Here is a 23884-nt window from a genome sequence, read left to right as displayed (position 1 = left end):
TACCTGATGAAGGAGCAGTGTTCTGAAAGCTTGTACTTTCGAACAAACTTGTTGGACTATAACCTGGGTGTTGTGATTTTTTTAACTTTTGTTTTTTTGACACAGTAATGGCTTCGTGAGAAGTAGTATTTAATGAGAACAAATAAATGTCAGTTCATTCAAGTCTCCTTGTCAGTACTGAACCACTGAAACTCTTGATAAAAATGCGCAAACTGTTTTTATGATCAGCGATTAATTTAACATTTATCCTTTTCCTTAGACTTGTCACCTGAGAGAACATTGAACCCAATCTTGCATTTCATTCCTCAGGATCAATGTGAAGCTGCTATTTCTCTATAAAAGTGTGCTTCAGCCCCAGTCTCTCAGAACTACCCCTTACTTTACCCTGATGGCATTTATTCATTTCCCACACAAACATCTTCAAGCTTGTCTAATTACCAATGAATGCAAGATTAAAGATAATTCTGTGCTGTTGACCTTTTGGATTGGATTCAAGTTTCTCTCACAAAGGACACTTGGAGTCTTTCTTTCTCTTTGTCCGAATAGATTTAAACATAAGAATGGAAGTAGTGAATACGATGGCACTACCAAGTTCCACTGAACTCACCACCATCTTCTGATGGGCAATAAATGCTGGCCCATAATCTATGAATGAATTTTTATGAGTAGTCGAATTAAAAACAAAAAGAGCTATCCTTTTCCTTGGTGCAATTGAGCAAGTGTTGATGTTGAAATCTGCCTTCAGTTTTCCCCCATTTTAGACTTTACTCACTGTAACGAGTGTCATGGGAAATTGGCTAGTATTTTACAAATTAGACTCGTGTGCTTGGTTTTGTACAAATAATAAATGACTGTTCATTTCCTCCTGGGGTAATATTTATTGATGTAATTGAGGCAATTCAAAAGGTTGTGCCCCCTCATTAAATTTAAGATGGTCACAGTTCTTGGTTTCATGCCAAAAATGAATCCAGTCCTAGCTTCCTGAGGCTGATAACTGTTTTTGCTGTGCTTAGACTTTCAAACCCTGAAAATAGTTGCCAAGTGAATGGAGTTTCGCTCCCCCTTCAGTGTATCATTACAGCCTGGAGTACAATTTGTTGCTTCTACTTCCCAGCTACAAACCAATAACGTAATATAACGCGGTCTTGCTGCAAATTACAAAATCGCAGATACAATTGGAGAATTCAATAAGATAATGGGAGATTAAATTTTAACACCCATCCTTTTTCTTGATAGATCGAGCTGGCAGCATAAGCACATTAGATTCTTTGGATTTTGCTCGGTACTCTGATGATGGTAATCGGGAGACTGATGAACGGGTGGCAGGTAAGCATCATCTTGCATGTCTTGGCATAAACTAATTCAAGATTTCTCTGATAGTATACCTTTTCAAATTCTTTGTAAATGTGGCAAACTTATGTGATCAAGTCCTATTTAGGCTGGACAAATCTCTTATTTTTTTTATAAATTTTCCCCTGAAATTTGGTGAAGGGATTTCTATTTGACCACAAGTTAAACAAATTGTCATAAGTACCGTCCCACCCCCAGAAATTGTGTTCTCCCTTTTCATATTATAAAAAGGCCTGCTATTCACAAATGTTATTTTGAATGTTCCCCTTTCAGACTTTAACTGTAATGTGAAAATAAAAATCGGCAGTCGCTAGTGTTTAAAACTAAAAATAAACCACATGAGATGGTGGCTTGACTAGGAAAGCTTTGAATATTTTAGTTTCAACTTGGAGTTTGCTGTTGCTCCATCATTAACTGATACAGATAGATCTGAGAGAGGAGAACTGACTGACCCATACTTTTTATCCCCAGCCTTGTTTCTTTCAGTTAAACAAAGAGCATTTGGTTTTGTGAATAGAAAAAGGTCTGAAATTGCCATTGAGAGAAATTTAGTGCAAGTGCATACACCTCATTTGTTGCAGGACATTTGAGTAAAGGTCTAGTATAAACGTAATTTAAATTTTGGAGGTATGGTGCTACCAATTAATAAACACGTGGATTGGAAAATAAACTGTGATAATTATAACATTGATAGGAAGGAATAGTTGGAAAATTTAAGCATAAGAATTGTTTTCTTCATCTTTACAGTGCAGCATGTTTGCATGTTCTCAAATGTAGTACATTCAACTAATACATTAGATATTGGCATTCAGTGTTAAAAAGCTCATTTCCATTTTAGCTTGTTTGGATGTAAATGGGTACAACGCAGATGTGTTTAGTAAGGAATTATGTTTCCAGATTCTGTGCAGTGCTTTGGATTTATTGAATATTTCTGCGATCATGTGGAATAGCAGAGCAGCTTGAAAGGGCTGAATGACCTACTGTTCTATTTCCTATGTTCTTATGGACAGGCTACCTCTTTATATATTTTAGCAAGATTGCTGAATTGTGCAAGTTGTAACTTATGTTAATTGTAACCAATTCTTTCTCATCCTTTTGAGATGTCAAGTACTATATCATTTAATGGGAGTACAATTGGGGTTCAACTAGTGTGAGATTAGTTTCTGACAACAGCGTGACTAATTTGATGGTTTCTTTGCAGGATGATATAAATAAGAATTTGTCCAGCCAAACATTGTGTATTTTGTTCCCAAACAGAGGAGCAGTATCTTGGCTTGGAACTTAAGATACTTCAGCTTACAGCGCTAACATTCCATTTTCCTCCTTCACCCCTACCAGAAGTTTGTTGTTCAAGAAATCAAATTTAACCTTGCAAGTGTGGAAGCCTTAAAGTGACGCAACATTTACTTTCACAGTGAAACACACCATGGAATTGAATTGCCAGTCGACAGTACACACTCACTGACTTCTACTGCTCAAGGCCTTCTCGATAAGTTGTAAGCGAAGTGTGTCATTGGTGAATCTAAATAGCTGACAGCTGCTATGTTCCACTTCATCTTTTTCATTCCAAAGTTAAGGCCAATACTTTGCATCAAATTACAGGAAGATCAATAACCTTTGTCACATGAACAATATCGCCTTCAGGCAGAAGGCTATAATAGTTCTGAATAGGAATTTCGGCCTATTATTTGATTTCATTATTTACATTTGAACACGACCTGCATGAGCTTGCTGTCGGTGAGTGTAACTGAAGACATTTACAAAGCTCCGCGTACCACAAAATCATTGCATATGGGCTGCAACTGCATAGAATGTTCACGATTGGATGTATTACTTTTCCAATTAAAATGAGTTTTGGATTAATCTCGCTCTCCAGTTTAGATTGTAGTCAATATAGTTTACCTGTTTAGATTAGATTACTTACAGTGTGGAAACAGGCCCTTCGGCCCAACAAGTCCTCACCGACCCGTAACCCACCCAGACCCATTCCCCTACATTTATCCCTTCACCTAACACTACAGGCAATTTATCATGGCCAATTCGCCTAACCTGCACATTTTTTGGATTGTGGGAGGAAACCGGAGCACCCAGAGGAAACCCACACAGACACGGGGAGAATGTGCAAACTCCACACAGTCAGTCGCCTGAGGCAGGAATTGAACCCGGGTCTCTGGCACCATGAGGCAACAGTGCTAGCCACTGTGCCACCATGCCGACCGTGTGGCACCTAGTGTAGCAGCCTGAGTTCCTGATGGATAGGTCTTGCGCAGCTGGCTGGGGCTGTGAGGTCGAACTGCAAGGATTCCCTCATCCCGATAATCAAAGAACTTGACTTTCATCTAGTTTTGGGACTGCATTTAGTGAATCAAGACACTTTACCTTACACTAGATTAGAGTGGTGCTGGAAAAGCACAGCAGTTCAGGCAGCATCCGACGAGCAGTAAAATCGGCGTTTCAGGCATAAGTCCTTCATCAGGAATACCTTACACTGCCAACCACCTGCGATCCAGTGCCTCGAGCTGGTAGTGTTTGTGTAAGTTGGGTGTCGTGTGAAGTCCAGTCAGATTGCTGATAACATTTTCCAGGAGAGTCTCAGAGCTGGCATGATGGCAGGTAAACAATTGAATAGCATGAGGCTTTGGAATCCAAATGAGGTAAGCAGTAATCAAGAGGGCAAGGAGGAGCTGGCAATAGCACTGGAACCGTCTTGCTGGCTGGGCTGTTCCATTTGACTGATGAGGACAGCAAAGGAGAGATGGTACAAGGAATGTGAAATTTGATGGAGACTTTCACCACCAGGAGCGCACATTCTAATAATTTGGTGGCAACACATATTCCGTAAAGTGTCTTCTACTTTCACCTTGTTTATTGTCCATATGCGATTATGGTGCATGGAGGTAAGAGTGGGTGGAAAGCTGTTAACTTTAAATGATCTATAATGCAAGATATATATCGTGGGATCACAAAAGTACCTGAACTAAGCTCAAAAGGCCTTTGTTGTTCAAGCTTTGTTTATGTTTATATTTGGATATGTGCCATGAATGAGAGCAGCTCTGTGGGAAAGCTATATTTTTCGAAATGTTTTTGTTCAAGGTAGGCGCTTTTATTTTTAGCATATCTCTCTAAATATCTGTACTTCTGTTGAGCATTGAACCTGAATCCTATTCCAAATGGAAACATTTGCACATGTGGCATTCTTTAAACACTTGTCTAGAGCAATTGTAGACAAATTAGAAGGTTGCATAAATTATGCTATAGGCCTGATATTTCTATCAGATTTATTTTGCCATGATTAGAATTGATTTGGGGCATATTACGTATAAGTCTAAACCTGTCAATTGTAAAAAAAAAATGTACATGTATAGCACAGAAATCATAATCATGGTGGTGCAGTTTGTGTTTTTCCACAGGGCTGACATAAAGAACAATCTAATATAGTGTGATGTAAATGACTGGTGGTACTTTTTTCCTGAGGTCTTTTTTAAACTGTTGATATTTATTATTAGCATAGTCAAATGAATAGCAGAGTAAGATATATTTCACAAGACATACATGAAACGAAGCCATGTTTAAGCCAGCAACATATGCATAAAGGTGCTTTAGTACTTACCAGTGCTGAGTTGTTGCTGTAACCTGATCTCAAGTGATCCCTTTCTGTTTCACATGTATTGTGTTTTTTGTGCCTGTAGTTCATTGAAACTGAACCTTTGCTGTTTATTATATTCTGCTCCATCTGTAAAATTCTGTAGTTTCTTTCCTTTTGCATCCATTTGAATTAGTTGTCCTGCACTGTTGATCTGCATTGTTGGGACAATAGTAAAAAAAATTAAATTTACAAAAATATCTACTTGTTCAGCATTGTAGTTTTATAGAATTTTATGCTACTTTAGAATTTAAGATATGGGGAAGGGGAATGACCTTCCATAGGCTTAATACTACTTGAATTCTTATTTGGAAGCACTGAGACAGTAATTGACCAACTGCAGTCTGTTGTTCTGGTTGCAAAACTCATACCCAACATGTCGCAGCTGCCTCACTCATTGCTTCTATACAGCATTGCATCAGGTTTGGGGCTTGAGGGAAGATAAAAGAAGAGTGTAGCATGCAGGTTCCCTCGTACACTCTGCTATTACTAATAAAACAGCATTTTTTAAAATCTCTATATTTTGGTTTCATTTTCAATTCCAACAAAAGAATTAATGGCAGATCAACTCTAAATCTGCTAATTCAGTGATTTTCTTGAATGTCCTTGTTACAGCATAAAACAATTTCCAAGTTGCTGTTTAGTTGATGTATATGTAAATTGTGGATCTGTTTAATAATTTAAATACTAAGGCTAAAAGAAAAACAGAACCAGAATCCAGATTCCTGATTGCTGTCACTGATCCTAGTTGGTAACACTCTCACTTGTGTCAAAGCTTTTGGATTCATGTCCCAATTCGGGGTTTAAGAACAAAATTCAAAAGCTTCTACTGTAATACTGAGAGTATTCTGCATGATTGGAGGTGCTGCTTTCTTTTGCTAAATTGAGATCCCCTCTGCGGTCAAGTCAACCAAAAGAAAAATCCCATGGCACTATTTGGCAGACAAGTAAGGAAGTTATCTTAGTGTGCTAGCCAGTATCTGTCACTCAAATCCCATCATAAAAATAGACTATTTGGTTATTATCATATTGTTTTAGTCAGAGCTTGATACATACAAGTTGACTTCTAAGTTGCCTGCATTGCAATAGTGACTATGCTTTAAAAAAAAACCTCCTTGGCAGTAAAACGTTGACATACCCTGTGGCTGTGAAAAGCACCAAACGCAAGTTTGCGTTTTCTTGTAGGAAATTATATGTCTCTGAATATTGGAAGCTTTTGCAATTTGAGTACAAATTTACTTGCAGTCCCACGTTTCCCAGTCAAATACGTATGATAGTGCATTCATCGTAATTACATCTTATATGGAAAAGAAAACATATAAAACATTTTGACAATTGGAAGCATTCTGTTTTAAAACTAGGTAGTGAGTTAAAATTAACTAATCTAATCTTTAAAGTTGACAAATTTATTTGAATTATGAGAATTAATTCATCTTTTTTTCAAACCCTCTTCCATTCCAAAGATTGATTCCAACTAGCAAAATAAAAGGTAAATTACTTGCAATATTAATGAAAGGCGTTTAAAGAATATTTATTATTCAGAACTTTCGGTGATGAATGCCAGTATGAAAGTAATAGAAAACGTGAATTACTTTCCCTTTAGGTTAGGAGACTCCTGGTATGAAATTTCCTTAGGTCAGCATACATCAATGGCACTTTGCATCAAAGCTAACTTTACAAGAAATTTCAAAACTTCGAAATGTTCCAGATATAAAAAGTATTTTTACTTACTTTAGGATAGTTTTGATTAAGTTGAAATTTCACCTTAGCAATAATTTGAGCTAATTCAGGATTGAGGTCTTTCATTTTATGTGGTGGGCCTAATCAGACATCCCGACAGTTGGACCACAATCGTGAAATGGTCAGAAATAGTTTGCATTTCACCTTTCTTTCAAATGTAAATGTAAAGGGCTTGTATTAAGTCTGAACTGGCAACATAACTGCTACCATATTGATTCTCATCATGATATTTGAATATGTCAGAAAGAGTCCTACATGTGCTTCAGGACTCTTACAAAATATATGGGAAGTTGGCTGGAGCATTTGCAAGCTCCAAATAGTCGTGCAGTTTGACCATAGCCTAAACAATGCACCTTTAAAGGGACTACTCGAGGGTGTTGTAGAAACATAAGCAAATTAATTCTTCACCTATCTCCTCTACAACTTCTCTGCTGGCCACTACCGATCTATACTCCGATCTGCTGCAAATTTTCTACTCCCTGTCAACCTTCTTTTCCTTCCCACCATTTCTCATCAAACTCCGATCAAACTAACTCCAACTTCTCAATCCCCAAAACTATGTCATGGACGGTAGTGTTGCAGTGTCATTGTTTATTCAGTGTGATTAAGATAGTACTCACATCTTGGAAAACAGCACTGCTGTTGGTTTATTTACCTTGTGTGTGTGTGTTCAAGAGAAAGATTTCCAAAAATTCTCTTGGCATTGAGGCTAAAATGAGTAATTTCATGCTAAAGTTGCATTGTTGAATCAACCAGCCAGCAACTTTCCTACTGTATAAGGAATATAGCAGGACCGATAACCTTCCTGTTCATTAAAGTTGACTTGAGGAAAATTGGGTGAATGCCACCAGAAGCAATTAATAACTTACATCTATATAAACACTTCAATTACAGCAAATTCTCCCAAGACTTGTCACAAGAACATTATGCAGTTCCATTTCAAATATTCAACAATGACATTGTAGAATAGGTGAGCAGACATTTGGTCAAGCGTGGCATTTTAGGAACATCTTAAAGGTGTAGGAGAAGCAGAGAGATCTAGAGAGGGAATTCTAGAGTTCAGATTTAGCCAACTTGAGCATGCCAGTGGTGGAGAATGTATCTCAATTTCTGATCCTCCTTTGCCTCCAGTAGAGTTTGCAGGATTAAAATAAAGCTGATGTTAATTTCTAAAAGCAGTCACAGTGACTGCAAGTATCTCCAAGTCAGTCGGTCTCGATACCATTTTTGCAAAGTGGATTACGTGACCAGTTTTCAGTTGATGTTAGCAAAGTGCATTTGCTCTGATGGACTGGCAAGAATGGGACAGCAAGAAAGTAAGACATGGTTGATCGCAAAGTAGTGTCCAAGACTGAGCAACTTTCAGCAAAGCAGGTTTGATCTTCCAAATCTCCGATCACTATTTGCATTCTATATATACTTGCAGATCAACAATGCATTAGAATACTATGTAGCCCGTGCTTGTATCTCTATCAACTGTTGATCTGTGCATACATAACATTATGTCAGCACATTTCAAGACCAAATTAGATAATTTTGTTTTCGATCCAAACTGAAATTTTATGATTCGTTGGCAATTTTAAACTGTGAATTTTTTTCCATACTGTGTTTTTGTTTCAGCAGTTTTGCTGTTTTGCTTTTAATAAGGTGTCGGTTAAACGTACACCGTTGTGGTTGACAGGAGTTTAATATCAATAGAGAAATGAACAATACAGCTTTTCTTTTAGTAGGAGAGGTGGGGAAAAATATCATGGTAACCTTTTCAGTTGGGTTTGTGTATGATGGAAGTTCCTGACATTATAGTTATGATGATAATTGGGTATTAAATGTGGCAGGCAGATTTGTCTTTTCTCATTCTTTATATGGTCTTGCATTTGAGGTATCTTCAGGCAACTGTTGTGCAACAAGAAATATCTGAACAGTCTATCTAATGAAAGCTAACTGGTATTTGCAGTGTTTTAGTCAAATAAAATCTTTATAGTGTGTAAGATTGATTATGGTCCTGTTGCCTATTGTGCACAGGGATGCAGGTTGCTGTTTCAATAAGTATTTTCGTCTGGAGTTTTCACTCAATTGCATTTTTAAAATAAAATCAATCTACTGTTGGTGTACCTCATTCAAAAGGGTTACAGAATTTTGAGCATAATTTGAGTTTTTTTTACCAACTTTTGTACTGCTTTTAAAGCTGATTTTGTGGTCACAGCCCCCAGGGTGAACCCATCAGTATTGGGAGATTCAATAATTGAATTTGGCTACAGGCCTTTGAGGAGGTTTCAAAAAATTCAACTAAAACCTGTGAAGACTTGAACTGTATAAATTATGAATGTCAATTAATTGTTTCTTTACACTTACTAAGGAGCTGACTGCTGTACTTTAATCTGAATGCAAAATTGGGTTTTTTGTGTGAACTATTTTGGTAATTTCAAATCCACTTTCAGTTGATAAATGCATGTATTTCCTGAAACCCATTTATTACTATATTATTCAACCTTCACTAGGTTACTACTCTAAAGAATGTAAAGTAATATTTTAAAAAGCAATTAAAACAATTGGGCCAATTGGAGCATAACATTTTCCATAATTTACCATGAGTATTGTTCTTTGGCAGCCACCCTTCCTTGGAGACACAATTAGATGTTTTGCCTTGCTTTGTTTGTGACTAGAGTTAAGCACTTTGTAATCGGTGAGCTGCTAGCTGGTTTATAAGCAGCTACAATCTATTTGAGAATGATCATTTAATTAATACCCACAAAAATTCTTTGTCACACAATGACTTGTATAAAGGTTTTTGTCCAACAATAAGATATTTGTATTAAATTGTAAACCATTTAATATAACAGTTGAAAATTATAAATTCAATGAAAAATGACCTCCAACCTGAGGTCTCCCATTCACTGTTTCTCGTGAAGCTGTAAATTGTAAGATACATCTTCCTCATCATGGCTGGAAACATAAGTATGTGTCATACTGAAAGAGTAGAGCTCACAATTTAGCATAAACAAGATAGCAGTATGTTGTGACAAAGCTAAATTTGGGTTTTCTCGACAATTTGAAAATATGCAGTCTTATCCTTGATGAGAATGTGTTACAAAATGGAGTATGATCATACCTTGTTCAATTGCACTATGTTCTTGTCCTACTTGTGAGTGATACTTGGCAACTTATTGCCAGACAAGCCTTTCAGAAGATAATGTGTTGTCTAAGTTGGTGGAATGGGAGGTGTCAGCTACAAAATCTATCTTGATAATGCCATAATAAGGATGCAAGCAGTACCATTGTACCTTAACCAGTATGCAGCTAATTGCAATCTGTTAGATCCAAAACCAACAATGGAAGTGCAAAGACTTCAACAGAAGCTAACTGGGACTAAGTTTCAAAACACTGAACTTCCACTGTCTGGTTCCAAAAATGGAGCAAGCCCATACAACTAAAACTGAAAATCAGCCTGGTCATTTTCTTAACAAAGTGCAAGCTTAGACTAGAAGTTTAAAAATGTACATTTGGAATGGTGGCACAGTATGTCCACAAGATTTATTAGTCATGCCTACCTTCCTTGAACCGCTATGCTCACCAGTGTGCTACAGGGGACAACAGCAGGCGAGGGTTATTCAATCTACTTTTAGCATTCCATCCGGTGAAATTACCCACCCAAAAGTGTTTCTGCTTGTTATTGAAGGTTTTAGTTATTAGAAAATTGGAGAAAACTGCAGAGTCTCCAGAACACTGCACCGCATTGTATAAAATAAATGACACTGGAACCAGTACCAGTGCTATGAATATACAGAGCCTATTGAGTACAAGAAAGCGTGAGACTGTGTCATCACATTTGTACTCTAAATTTCATAATATCTATTTACTGGTGGTAATTATGAATAGGGTCTTGTGTTCTCCAAATGAAAAGGCTTATTGTGAAATGTTTTCCTGTCGTGTTGTGTGCATTCACCTTTCCTTTAGGATTGTTATAAAGGAACTCACGTTTAGCCTTTTTTTTTTACTTTTGCAGTTGCTGCTGTAGTTATACCAACTGGGATTATCTCTAATGTACTTTAACTCAAATTGGAATATCTTGCTCAGCTTTCATTGCATCTTTTTCCTTTTGTCAGCTTAACTTGATAATTCCCTGTAATTTTTGTATTATTTGCCAATAGTTGCTATAGGGATTAAGTATAACTACACTACTTGAGGCTTCAATATATTTTTTGTGCAATTTAACCAGGATAATTTTTTTTTTCTCCTTGGTATCATTTGACTGTTTTCATTAAGAAGCTCATTTTCTTCTTAGAAACAAATTTAAGATTTGGATAAATTGCATTAAGTATATAAAAGTATGGAAAAAATTTCACCAAGCTGTTCTGATGCAAACTCTGCTGCATGTATTCACAAGATTCCATAAGTTGCATGCGTTCTGTTTTCAAAACTGTTTTTTCTTTTATTTTCACACCCCTTCCTTGTTTTTATTTTCCCTTTTTCTTGGTTGGATTCCTCTGTGTGTTTAATACAATCCCTGTCCAGTCCTGGAATTTGAACTACGGAAAGCCAAGGAGACCATTCAGTCCCTTCGTGCCAACCTGACACAAGCTGCAGGTGGTGTACATTATACTTTCTTCTCTTTCTGCTTTCATAATGCATAATCAAACCTCGAACATTTAACATTTGTGTTAATCTACTTTTGCTTTTTCAGCCTTCACAGAGAATGATGTTCCTTTACAGGAACGGAAAAATTATAAATCCAGCCCTGAAATTCAGGTAAGATTTTGTGGGGGCAAAGCAAATGAGATTTATTTTATTGGAAAGCTTGACCCTACCAGAGGAAGCAAAATACTTTCTTGGATCAGTTTTTTTAGTGTTTGAATACCTGGATTTGTTGTGTTTGGCATAAAGGTGTTCTTAATTGGTGGGGTTAATAAGAGAGCATTGATCCATGCTCCTTTCAAGTGAATTGTTTGTGTCTGAGAACATATTGTTGAAATATGCTTTGCCTATCCTATGATAAATTCCTAAATTTTCTTAGTTGCATACAGAGTTATGTAGTGTCCATTCATACCAACATTGTCTTTTCTCAGTTATCCTCGATATTTTGTCTCTAATTATACTTAACTGCCCTAACATTACATTCTGTTGAGTTGCAATTAACAGAGGTAATGGTACCTTGCAAGCTTCCATGATTTAACACATTGCAATTCCCAACAATATTTGCTAATGTAGAGTCTACTGGAGCCTCTTGATTTTTGCCACATCACCGAAAGGCCAACAGCAAGAATAAGGATGTGCTAAACATTTTTAGTTGTGGACAAGTTATATTTCCCACAAGTCTGGTTCCCATATACAGTCTGTCATTCTACACGTTTTCCTCATACATTTCCTTGCTGTGTTCAGTTAGTTCTCAAAAAGTCTAAGCATCAAGATTCTTGTCACTCATCTGAATTATAAATTAAACTTTTTCTCCTTGATTCCTAGAAAGCACTGTTGCCTTTCGTCTCCTTTGCTGGCATTTGCAAAGGTCACTGCGCAAAATAAGAAGTCCTAATGTAAGAAGGGTGGGGGGGGGAGGGTCAACATTTTAGCATATTTGTTATTTGGGATTCCAGAAGTAACCCATCTCTAATAATGTTAAATTTCTGTGATCTAACTGGAATGCATAAAGAAAAGAATATTGTATTGATTTGATTGTTGAAGATCACTTGTATTTCAAATTGCCTTTTCATCTGTGTAACCTGAACTGTTTTCTAAAATATGATGCAATGCACTGTATTAGATGAAGCAATGAGTATGATCAGCGGTGCAAGCTGAGCACTTTCTAATCTCCAAAACACTCATTCTGATTGTTAAATTTCAATTCTCAAAATTATAATGGCATCTTCTATTGGGCTGATCTCGTTCTTGTTTTCCTTTTACCATTTTTATGTGTGTATAATACTTTTGGATGTAGTATTTTAAATCTGTATTCAAAAACTGTTCCTACGATGTATGGCCTGAGAGAGATTAACAAGATTTAAGGTGACCAAAATTGATGAAGTTGAATAAGTAAATGAGTAATATATTCCACCAGCAGGGGAGCCATTAACCCAAGGACGCAGCTTTATAATAATCGACAAGAGAGCCAGGGGTAGATAAGGAGAAATTATTTTTATACAGCAAATTATGATTGCAATTCACAGCCTAACAGATTGGTGAAAATGGGTGAAAGAGTAACTTTCAAAAGGGAATTCAATAGTAATTGAAGAGTATATATTTACAGGACTGTGGAGTAATATTGAGGGAATGGGACTAATTGGGTTCATCTTTCAAGAAGCCAACACAGGCACAGTGGGCCTTCTGCCTTTGTTCTGTTCTGTATGATTGTATAGTATGATTCTATAAGGTCCAAGATGTTCCATTTCTTAATGGAGCAATAATTGTTCTAATACTCTGCATCAAACCCACATCAAACGGAGTCCTTATTGAGCTAAATCTTGGCTTTTGATTATTTGCCATTTACTTCCACTTAAACAAGATTAAATAAAATTGCATCAATATATTTATGGTGCATTTTTACAAAAATATGTAACGTTGTAGATAAAGAAGCCAGGGCTGTAAGGTGAGTCTTCGTCTCTAGAGTGAGCCTGGGGAATTATCAATGGTAATAATTCGAATTGGTAGAAGCATTCAGATTTTATTTTCACTCTTGAGGACATAAAAAATATCCCAGAAATTCTTGTAAGCCAAAAGACAAAATGAAGGGAAGGACATCGAACAGTTACAATCACCAACAAACTAGAACTGAAGGCTGTCAAGTCACTAGGACCTGAGGGCCTGCATCTTAACATCTTAAGAGAAGTTGCTACTAAGATAGTAGATGCATGGTTTTAATTTTCCAAATGTTAGAAAAACAGGAATTATAATTTAGAGTCAGTTCTGGTGAAGGGTGACTAGATGAATGATCATTGGACTCAAAACATTAACTCTGTTGTTCTTTTCTACTGAAGCTGCCAGACCTGTTGAGTTTCTCCAACATTTTCTGTTTTTGTTTTGAGTTCCAGCACCTGTAGTTTTGGCTTTATTTAAGCTACAGGTCAGTTCGCTTGATATCTGTCATAGAGAAAATGCTGGAATCTTAAGGTGGTTATAGCAGGACACTTAAATCTCAAAACAATCAGGCAGAGTCAACATGGTTTTGTGAAAGGCAAATCTCATTTGACAATTTACCAGAGTTCTTTGAGGAATGCAACAAACAGTATGGACAAAAGGAAACCCGTGGATGTGGTATGCATGGATTTCCAGAGACATAAAATATGAGGTCCTGTTGCAAGGACAGGAGGGTCAACATTTTAGCGTGGAAAGAGGATTAGTTGACTAACAGAAAGACAATAGAGATGATCGGCTCTTTTTTATGTTGGCAAGCTGTAACTAATGGAGTGTCACAGGGAGCAGTGGTGGGGCCTCAACTATTCACAATCTATATTAATGATATGAAGATATTGAATCTAAGTCTGCTAGATTTACTTTGTCGAAAAGAACAGAAAAGCAGGTTCTATTTCAATGGAGAGAGTTTGCAGAACCCCACAATCTGGAGAAAATTTGATGAATCACAAAAAGTTAGTATGTAGCTACATCAGGTGATTAGGTGGTGATGGTATTATTGCTAGACTATTAATCCAGAGATCAAGATAATGTTTTTGGGGGTGTGGGTTCAAATCCTACCATGGGAGGAGATGTGATTTGAATTTGGTTTTCAAAACAAAATCTGGAATTAAGCATCTAATGATGACCACAAAACCATTGTCAATTGTTGGAACCTATCTGATTCACTAATTCCTTTTCAGAAAGGAAACTTGCCATCCTTTCCTGGTCTGGCCTATGACTGCAGACTCACAGGAATGCGACTGACTCCTAGATGCCTTCTGGGTCACTAGGGATGGGTAATAAGTACCCATATCCCCTGAATAATTTTAAAAATCCTCATATAAACAAATCAATAATGTCAGGAATCTACTGTTTTGGAAATGAGTCATTATCTTTAATCACGTCCCAGTGATATGAGTGTGAAATCAGAATGTGAAATTATATTTCTAAGGTTTTTGATAACTGCTAAAGGATTTTTAGGTTAATGTCAGTACAATGGTGAAGTTTGTTTAGCTACTTTCATCTCACTTGAAAATTTAAGAAATGAACTCTGCACTTTAAAAATAGCAAGTTTTGAGAAGATTTGTAGCTCAGGTTGAGGTTCAGGATGTAGGTTTGCTTGCTGAGCTGGAAGGTTCATTTTTAGATATTTCGTCACCATAATAGGTAATATCAGTGAGCCTCCAGATGAAGCACAGGTGGTGTAGCCCAATTTCTATTTACGTTTGTGTTTCCTTGGGTTGGTGGTGTCATTTTCTGTGGTGACGTCATTTTCTGTGGTGATGTCATTTCCCTGAACATCAACCTGGTTATCAACAAACACATTGACTTGGATCCCATTTACCACCCCCTAAGAAAAAGAACAGGAAATGACATCACCGTAGGAAATGGCATCACCAACTAAGGAAACCCAAACCCAAAGCAGGCTACACCACCAGTGCTTCATCCGGAGGCTCACTGAAGATGTTACCTAGTATGGTGATGAAACATCTGAAAACGGACCTTCCAGCCCAGCAAGCAAACCTATATCCAGCACTTTTAGGGTCTCCTGTTTTGTGGAAATAACTTGATGTTTTCCATTCACAGAATATTCTTAGATGCTTTGCCTTATTGAGCTCAAACTCTTCTTTTTTATATATATATAGGAAGCTGTTAAACCTCTTGAAAAAAGAGCATTAAATTTCCTCGTGAATGAATATTTATTGAAGATTAATTACAAACTCACCTCAATAACCTTTTCAGATGAAAATGATGACCAGGTAATATTTCAAGTATACATTATGCAAAAGCAAACGTTAATTAATATTTGAACACTGTTTTCTTTCTATGATGTGTAATGCACTTGTTTATATAAAGGTTCTCAGTAAGCTTTAAATGATATTTCTTAACAGAATGATTGGTGGAAGAATCACCACTACATTTATATCTGATTATTTGAAATAATTATTTGAATATTTAAGTGTACATGACATTTTGGAAGGACGGGGACCTGGGAAAAGGTGATAAGGTACCTTTGTTAATTAAGAGAGAAATTAGTGCAATAGGAGTGCTGCCCTCAGTTCTAAAGATAAAGAATCAGTTTGGGTGGCGATCTGAAGTAGTAAATATAAGTAGTAATTTGTGGAAGCCGTTTATATGCCCCCTAGCAGAAGGGATATACAAGAAGAAAATAATGGTTTTTGCAAGGAATGATCGTGTATGATTGCAATCTATGTAGATTAGACAAATCATATTGGCAAAATGTGAATTTAGCCTGGAGGATAAGTTCATGAGTATTTTTGGGACACCATTCTGAGAGCAGCATGTTCTGGAAAGAAAACTATTCCAGATCTGGTAATGTGCAAAAAGACAGGATTAAATACTTTATAGTAAAGGTGCCCTCAGGAAGCAGTGAAAATAAGTCTTTTCAGATATGAATTACTTCTTTTAAGCTCTTTTGCTTTTTATTTCCTGTAACTTCTGTTTGTAAAGAGAGAGAGGGAGAGGTCAATGTTTTCTGGCTGCAACATCTGGATGTGTTTTCTATTCTGCTGCTCTTGGCGAATACAGCTTTTTAAAATTCTATTATTCACTTTATGTTGCTGTTTGGAAGCACATCATGACACACAGTTAGCCAAAATGTGTAACACTTGATCTTCAAGTTGCAGAACTGGTGCTGCAGTTATAGCAGTTTAACTTCCATTGCACTTTATACTCGCCAAGAAAAGGAAAAATACATGATCGCTTAAAATACCTGCCAATGTTTTGTCTGTGCTTAATTTAATCAATGTCTTGAACGCAGCCCCTGCAGTTGATGTCTGATCCAGGTGAGGATTCATCACCGGTCCTCCATTTTTAAACTTCAGTAAAGTAGGACCATGTACATTTTCCTCTGGTTATTGTAGAGTTGTGAGATTAGGTACTAAAAATTCCTATTTTGTCACAAGGTACTTGTGTGTAATCAATATTATACTTTGTAATGCATTTAATTTATAATGATGGAAAAGCTCCTATGGAAAATATTCTTCAGTATTTTTCTTCAACCTATTTAGGATTTTGAGTTGTGGGACGATGTTGGATTAAACATTCCGAAACCGCCAGACCTGCTGCAGATGTATCGGGAGTACGGCAGCCATACAACCTCATCAAAAGAAATGAAGGATGTGGCTGTTCAAGCGGAGCCGGGTGACTTGGAAGAGCTCCCAAGTGTCGAAGAACCAGCCACGTTACAGCAACTTCAGTTAGAAGCGGTGAGAGAAATTTCAACTGAGCAGAACAGTGTCAACATTTTGAAACTAGTTCACCTGTGTGAACAGCTGTGTGACAGTATGGTTCAATCCCAATGCTTCTTACATTTACCATGTTGTTGGGATAGCAGATTGAGGCTTGGAAATACAGTTTAAGCTGGTAGCAATTTAATAAACATTAAATCAAATGAAATGTTCACCTTTATTTTAGAAAGGGTTTAAAAGTAAATTGTTTCCCTTGTGTTAGTAACTTGCATAAATGTATAAGTATACTCAGTGCTACCTTGCATTGTGAAGATGAGAAAATGTTCTTTTGGTAGCCCTACACCTGATGTCTTGTGGGATCAAGCAGATCAGGGTGGGTTCAGGTCCATGCAGTGCTGTATACTTAGCTTGCTGTTTTCACCAAAGGTAGAGGTTTACATTGAACTGTTGGTTCATATTCCGAGATATTACCTGTTAGTTGTAGTCCTATACATGCACAGCATGGAAACTGATCCATGCTGACCAGATATCCTAAATTAATCTAATCCAATTTTCCAGCATTTGGCCCGTATCTCTCTGAACCCTTCCAATTCATGTACCCGCCCAAATGCCTTTTCATTGTGCCATCCTCCATTGCTTCCTCCAGCAGCTCATTCCATACACTCACCACCCTCTCCCCGAAAAAGTTGACCTGTAGGTCCGTTTTATATCTTTTTTCCCCCCCCCCCCTCACCACCTCCATTCTAATTGCTAAATAAGCAATCCAATTACACATTCTAATTGGGGAATTTCTGTGAAATAAAGTTTTTTAAGTGATTTGGAAGATGCTTACCCTTGAGTAGGTAATGTCCTATTTAAATATTTAGATTAAACTTAAATAATGGATAAAGGTATGCTTAAAATAGCATTACGGAATCTCTTTGCAAAGCTGTATTAAATTGATTTCTACATGTTAATATAATGTATATTTTTCTCCAGCAAACAAAAATAGTGCAAGAGCTGCAAGATCAACTTCATGTCTTAAACAATGAGAAAATATCCCTTTCATTGCAAATCCGACAGCTTAAGAGGTATGAGAGTTTGTGGAGGAATGTGAAGTCATCACTTTGTCTAATTTAGCTGAAATTCAACTCTGTCTCCTGTGAACATTTTAAAATTCCAATACAAAAACTGGATTTAATACAAGAGAACATTTTATCACTCATTTGTTGACCATTCTTTTCACTGTATGCAGGTCTGTAAGTTATCATTGGTGCTTAAAATTGAAGCAAGCTTTTAGGATTAATTGAGAAAGTATTCAAATGTGTTCCACATTAGTCATTCGAAACCGCAGCAGTGCTAATGTGCGGATGGTGTCTACTTAGTCTCAACGTTCAACATTTCTCAAGTCCTTGCACTTCCACCTAACTCAGTTGGCAAAATGAAACTTCCGATCCAACTTGCACGCAGTTCTTTTCCTGTATTAAAGTTAGCTGAACTTAAATATCTGTTCATGCTAGGATTCAAGAATATGCTTTTGCACAGATCCTAGCATGCTTACTGCGTTATAGCAGTTTTCACGAAATTTTACTGAGCATGCCACATTTTGGAAATTGCATATTGCGTGGTCACGGTTTTACAACACAGTCAAAGTTTAAAAACTTTTTAACAGAATGTTAAAATTCTTGTATTATACCGGTAATTGATTTTATTTTAATTCTAACAGTGAAATAGAAGCCCTCAAGCGGCAGAGCTTAGCTGCTGTGCCTACCACCACTGACAGCATGGTGCATTCTCCAGCCATGACAGAACAAGTGCCTGAGAATCGACCCGTGGATAGCGGGGAGTACCTGGACATCAGGAGTTTTGAAAGGAATAGCTGTAGCGAAGAGAAGGAGGTCTCCACTTCTTACCCAAAAGACACTATCACTGATTCTATCTGTCCTTCTGTCACTTCAGTTACAGCAACAACACTAACGACAAATAACAAGAAAGAAACTGAACCGGCGATAGTTTGTACTAAGTCAGTTCATGAGCCTGTACAGTTTGATAAACCAAACAGGTCAGTTGCTGTTGTAAGTGCCAATGGAATAACATGCCATTGATCTGATTCATAGGAATAATATGTTATGCATCTCTTTTATTTGGTTTGCTTTCATGTATATTGATCTCATCTCCAATTTTGGAAGAAATCTATTTTGACAAGCTGTTAATCTGCTTGTTATGCTTAATCATTGAGCATCTTTTTGGATTACTGTTCACTATCATCAGGAAAGGACTCTTAGAAAATCAGTAAAATACATCAGTAGAAACTTTAAACTACTTGTGAAAGCTATCATCATCCATGCTGCACTTTCTGTATTGTCAAATTTATCTAGTACTTTTCACACATGTTCATCACAGTTAGAGCAAGTGATTATGTAAAAATTTGCTATCCCAGGAACCATAATATGCTGGGTTCTGAATAGATCTGAGCAATTGCAAGCACTTGTCCTATAATCCTCGAATGCTTCAAGTGGGTCAGCAATTTGGTTTCCAGATCTTTGAGATTTGTTATATGCTTCTCTACTGAATTTTTGTTTTGGATAAGGGGTGTGACTGTTGAGCTAAAGGAGCAGTGAAAGTTTAATCATACATACTCAGGATATTGCAATGATGACTATCCAGACAAAAGTAATTACCATTCACAGTTTAAAGTTTTCACTTATTCATATTCTGGAGCGAAATCATTACTCGCAAATGGTTAAGTGTCAGTAGTAAATATCACTGAATGTAACACAGCTGAACATTCACAGGTGGTGAATTTGGTTTTGCTTTTCTTTTGTTTGGAGGGGTAAATAGGGAGTAGTGTGTTTTTGCTCCCTTGGCTCACTGGTCACACACTCACTGCTGTGTCAAAGCATTAAGGGGTCAAGTCCCGTTCCGGTGACTTGAGGAAATAATCTAAGTTGGAATTTGCAGCACAGTATTAAAGGTGTGCTACACTGTTAGAGGTGTCACCTTTGAAAATAACAACTGGCCCCTTAGGTCCGATGTAAGAGATTACATGGCATCAATCAAAGAAGGACAATGAACATCTTGTCAAGATTCATCCATCAAACAATGCCTGAAAGTTGTATGGCCTATCACGCCTGCCCTGCCTCTTCAAACAAGCACCATTACCAAATGCCAATCTCTTGCTTTCTCCCCATATCCTTATACACTATTTCTATCCAAATAATCATCCAATGCCCCTCTTAATTGTCTCAATTGAGCCACCTCCATCTCATTTCTAGGCAGTGCATTCTTTACCCTTACTACGCTGTGAAAATTTTTTTTTTAACATCACCCTTGCTTCTTAAGCATATGACTTCCAATCTTGTCCTTAAAACTAAAGTTTCTCATTTTGGAACTATTCCTGTAAATCACTTCTGCAGTCTCCAATGAAATCATATCTCTTCTAATAGGTGGTGCCCACAACTGTACATAGTACTCCAGCTGAGGTCGAACAAGTGTCTTATTATTTATTTCACTGCTGGTGTACCAGTTGACTGCTGCATTGCTGACATTACAATAGTGATGACCCTCCAAAAATACTTAATTTGCTTAAGGAGCTTCAGGACATTCCAAGTTTGTGAAAGAATATATAAATTAAGTCCTTTTTTTTATTTTTCTTTCATCTTTCTGATCATAAGGCTGTAAGATGTCAGAGCTGAAGTCGCCAATCAGCCCATTTGTGTCTGCTCTGATGATCCTCAGCTTCATTTTCCTGCCTTTTCTGCATATCCCTTGATTCCTTTGCTTACTCAAAATCTGTCTATCTCAGCCTTGAACCATGCAGCCTCTACATCCCTCCATGGTAAAGATTTGCAGATTGGCTACCCTCTGAGTGAAAGAAGTTCATCTCTGTCTTAAATGGGCAGCTTCTTACTCTGGTCTTAGAATCTCCCATGAGCAGAAACAACATCTCTGGATCAACCCTGTTGAGCCCTCTAAGGATCTTGTATGTTTGGATTCAGTTGACTACTTCTTAAATACTAATGAGTACAAGCCCATTCTACTTGAACGTCCCTTCATACCCTTGACCAGTGTAGTGAACCTTATGATCATTTGTCGACAAGAGACACTGATTGTGGCTTGTGTTGATTTTAACATTGGATTCTAATCCTGCGGCATATAACAATGCTGAGAGAGATATTGGTCTTTTCTAAAAGAGCAAAAAGAAAATTTGGTTGTAGCTACTGAAAGCTAATCCTCTCAGCCCAAGCCTTTGCCGCAGTAATTCCAGACCGTGACAACTTTTCTGAAGTCTGACTGGTAATCTTACCCTCCATTGTAGATTCAGAAGTGAGAAAGTTAACTGATGACTCCACAGTGTTCAGTTCCGTTTCCTCTAGTTATGAAATGTTCAGTGCCTATATTCAACTAAACCTGTACAACATCCTAAGTTGGGCTAATGAATGTTACTTGCCACTTAAATGCCACATCATGAGCATCACAAAACAGAATTGAACCAACTCCCTTTGCTAATCCATCTGCATCAATAGCTTGAGGGTAACCACAGACATAGCTGGACCAATTTAATAAGTATCAGAGACTAGAAATTTGGTGTTAAGTATCAGCTCCTGAGTCCTCAAAGCTTGTCCACTCTCTACACTGCACATCTCAAGAGTAGGTAACAAGTCACTTGACACCAGGTTATGGTCCAGCAAGTTTATTTGAAATCACAAGCTTTTGAGACACTACCTCTTCATCAGCTGACTTCACCGGATATAGGAGCAGCAGTATGAAAGCTTGTGGTTTCATATAAACCTGTTGGACTATAACCTGGCATCATGTGACTTCTGACCATATCCACCTCGGTCCAACACCGGCACGTCAACATCAATTCGGGAGTGTGATGGAATAGTCTTCACATATTTGCATGAGTGCAATTCCAACACCCCTCGTGAAGTTCAGCCCCACCCAAGATAAAGAAGCCAGCTTGAACATTGCGCACTATACCTCCGTATTCCCCAGCACTGCTCCGTGTGTACTGTCAGCGAGATGCACATTGCAACAACTCACCAAAGCTTCAACAGTACCTCTCAAACCCGGAATCTCTACTCCCTGATGGAATAAAGACACCACCATCTCCAACTTCAGCTCTGAGTCTCATGTCAACTAGTGTGTTATTGCTATTCCTTCTTACTGAAACACAATCCTGAAGCTCCCTATCTAAAAACACAGACCGTTCCCCTTCACCACATGACTGCAGCAATTCCCGGAAGGCCATTCGCCACCACATTTTGGCAATTAGAAATAAATTATTACTGTTGATGCTGTGACATATCCCATGAGTTAATTTTTAAAATGACAGTCAACATCATGAATCTTGGATGATGTGGTCTTATAGTAAATTTTTCAATAGGGTGCAACATGATTTTTCCTCTTCGCTAGTGAAATGAAGACCATCTGAAAAAGAATTAAGTAGATTTTTCATTGGAAGTTACTTGGCTCTATCTCTCATCCTGAGCTTGATGATCATGACTGCTCTTTAACTGTAACATTAATTACAAGTTTTTACACTTGGGATGAGCTAAGAGCAAGGTGAGATGTACCCAAGAATAGCTGACCATTAAACTGCTTATGATGGGTTTTATTAAGCATATTGTAATTGTACACAGTAAAAATCCCAATTCTAAAATTTTGTTTGATATTTTTTACAGGACGTTATCACCTGCATTTCATCAAGCATTGATGTCCTTTTGCCGTATGGCAACTGGCAGTCGCTTGGGTGCAGAGGTAAACTCTTGATTCAAAATTATGCACACCTAAAGTGTGTACTCTGGAATCTTTAGAATCAGATCCCTGTATAATATGTTAAATATAGTAGCCGTCATTTGAATCTTAATTTCTGCAGCTTGCTGTTTGTGAGACTGTCCTATACCATTTCACTCCTACTGTTCACTTGTCAGTTCACAGTAGGTTGACTGATGCTAAATGCCTCTTTTTCTATTATTGATAGTTAATGATTTGTGGTAGCTTTCAGTTGGAGATTGGAGGCATCCAATTTTCAGGAGAGAGCCTTATATTTGATGCAGCCACAATAAAAATACACTATCCTTTGAAGGATACTAACTTCAAACCAGTATACACAGTGAATACTTGCATGGAAGGTGGGTTCCGTTTTTCACTTCCTGTTTATACGTGGCGTGATGGCTGTGGTTAGCACTGTTGCCTCACAGCACTAGCGGCCTGGGTTAGATTCCAGCCTTGGGCGTCTGTCTGGGTGGTGCTTGCACATTCTTGCCGTGTCTCCGTGGGTTTCCACTGGATGTCCCAGTTTCCTCCCACAGTCCAATAATGTGCGGATTAGATGGATTGGCCATTCCAAAATACCCATAGTGCCCAGACATATACAGACTAAGTGGATTACAATATAGAACAGTACAGCCCAATACAGGCCCTTCGGCCCACGATGTTGTGCCGAACACTTACCATCATCTAAAATTAACTTAACCTCCACATCCCTCCAATTTACTGCCATCCATGTGCTTGTCTAGCAATTGCTTAAATGTCCCTAATGTCTCTGACTCTACTACCACCTCTGGAGTGCATTCCATGCACCCACCACTCTCTGCGTAAAGAACCTACCTCTGACATCTCCCCTATAGCTTCCTCCAGTCACCCCTTTCGACAGCCATTCCTGTACTGGGGAAAATCTCTGGCTATCTACTCTCTGTGCCTCTCAGTACCATGTACACCTCTATCAAGTCATCTCTCTTCCTCCTCTCCAGTGTTGAAAAGTCCAAACTCGCTCAACCTCTGTTCATAAGTCAAAAGTCAAGCCCTCCAGTCCAGGCAGCATCCTCGTAAATCTCCTCTGCACCCTCTCTAA

At 37.7% G+C, this 23884-nt stretch overlaps 1 protein-coding gene across 5 annotated transcripts in view; it reads left to right on the top strand.

Annotated features, from left to right (window-relative positions):
• The window catches only part of relch (RAB11 binding and LisH domain, coiled-coil and HEAT repeat containing), a 94180-nt gene that overhangs the window by 16436 nt on the left and 53860 nt on the right, over nucleotides 1–23884 (top strand). For all 5 annotated transcript variants that reach the window (XM_060849971.1, XM_060849969.1, XM_060849968.1 and 2 more), the window contains exons 2-9: nucleotides 1237–1326; nucleotides 11246–11317; nucleotides 11415–11479; nucleotides 15481–15594; nucleotides 16867–17064; nucleotides 18025–18116; nucleotides 18752–19087; nucleotides 22713–22788. In XM_060849971.1, the coding sequence (XP_060705954.1) occupies nucleotides 1237–1326; nucleotides 11246–11317; nucleotides 11415–11479; nucleotides 15481–15594; nucleotides 16867–17064; nucleotides 18025–18116; nucleotides 18752–19087; nucleotides 22713–22788 (1043 nt within the window). The remainder of the gene's footprint in view (nucleotides 1–1236; nucleotides 1327–11245; nucleotides 11318–11414; nucleotides 11480–15480; nucleotides 15595–16866; nucleotides 17065–18024; nucleotides 18117–18751; nucleotides 19088–22712; nucleotides 22789–23884) is intronic.

Source organism: Hemiscyllium ocellatum, chromosome 34, assembly GCF_020745735.1.
Source record: "Hemiscyllium ocellatum isolate sHemOce1 chromosome 34, sHemOce1.pat.X.cur, whole genome shotgun sequence".
Lineage (NCBI taxonomy): Eukaryota > Metazoa > Chordata > Chondrichthyes > Orectolobiformes > Hemiscylliidae > Hemiscyllium > Hemiscyllium ocellatum.
Note: the sequence above shows the minus strand (reverse complement) of the source record. Positions and strands in the feature narration are given on the sequence as shown.